The sequence below is a fragment of the Penaeus monodon genome, chromosome 20 (genome assembly GCF_015228065.2).
Source record: "Penaeus monodon isolate SGIC_2016 chromosome 20, NSTDA_Pmon_1, whole genome shotgun sequence".
Taxonomy (NCBI): Eukaryota; Metazoa; Arthropoda; class Malacostraca; order Decapoda; family Penaeidae; genus Penaeus; species Penaeus monodon.
Window position 1 is genome coordinate 24,751,502 of NC_051405.1, and position 278 is coordinate 24,751,779.

At 39.2% G+C, this 278-nt stretch overlaps 1 protein-coding gene across 1 annotated transcript in view; it reads left to right on the top strand.

The window, feature by feature from the left end:
• The window catches only part of LOC119585730 (RNA polymerase II-associated protein 3-like), a 49,814-nt gene that overhangs the window by 47,274 nt on the left and 2,262 nt on the right, over positions 1-278 (top strand). Inside the window, exon 8 of the mRNA XM_037934420.1 lies at positions 53-172. Coding sequence (XP_037790348.1) covers positions 53-172 — 120 coding nt within the window. The remainder of the gene's footprint in view (positions 1-52; positions 173-278) is intronic.

Here is a 278-nt window from a genome sequence, read left to right on the forward strand (position 1 = left end):
GACAAGTACAGAAATAACTGCAAAATATTTACTTCTCATATATTCCCCCCAGACTGCAGAAAAGACTGCCTCCTTCAGTGCCATTCCTCTTCCACCGAGGACCTCACATCAGTTTTCCCAGGACTGGTTGAGACTCTCTGCTCATCTGACTCGTGCTATTGAGTATTTGAAGGTTTGTGTCATACCCCATTTTTACCTTTGTGTGTCATATAAGATCTAACTTTTCTCTTTCTTTGTGCCATACAAGTTCTTCCTTTTTGTGTATATTCTAAATTATA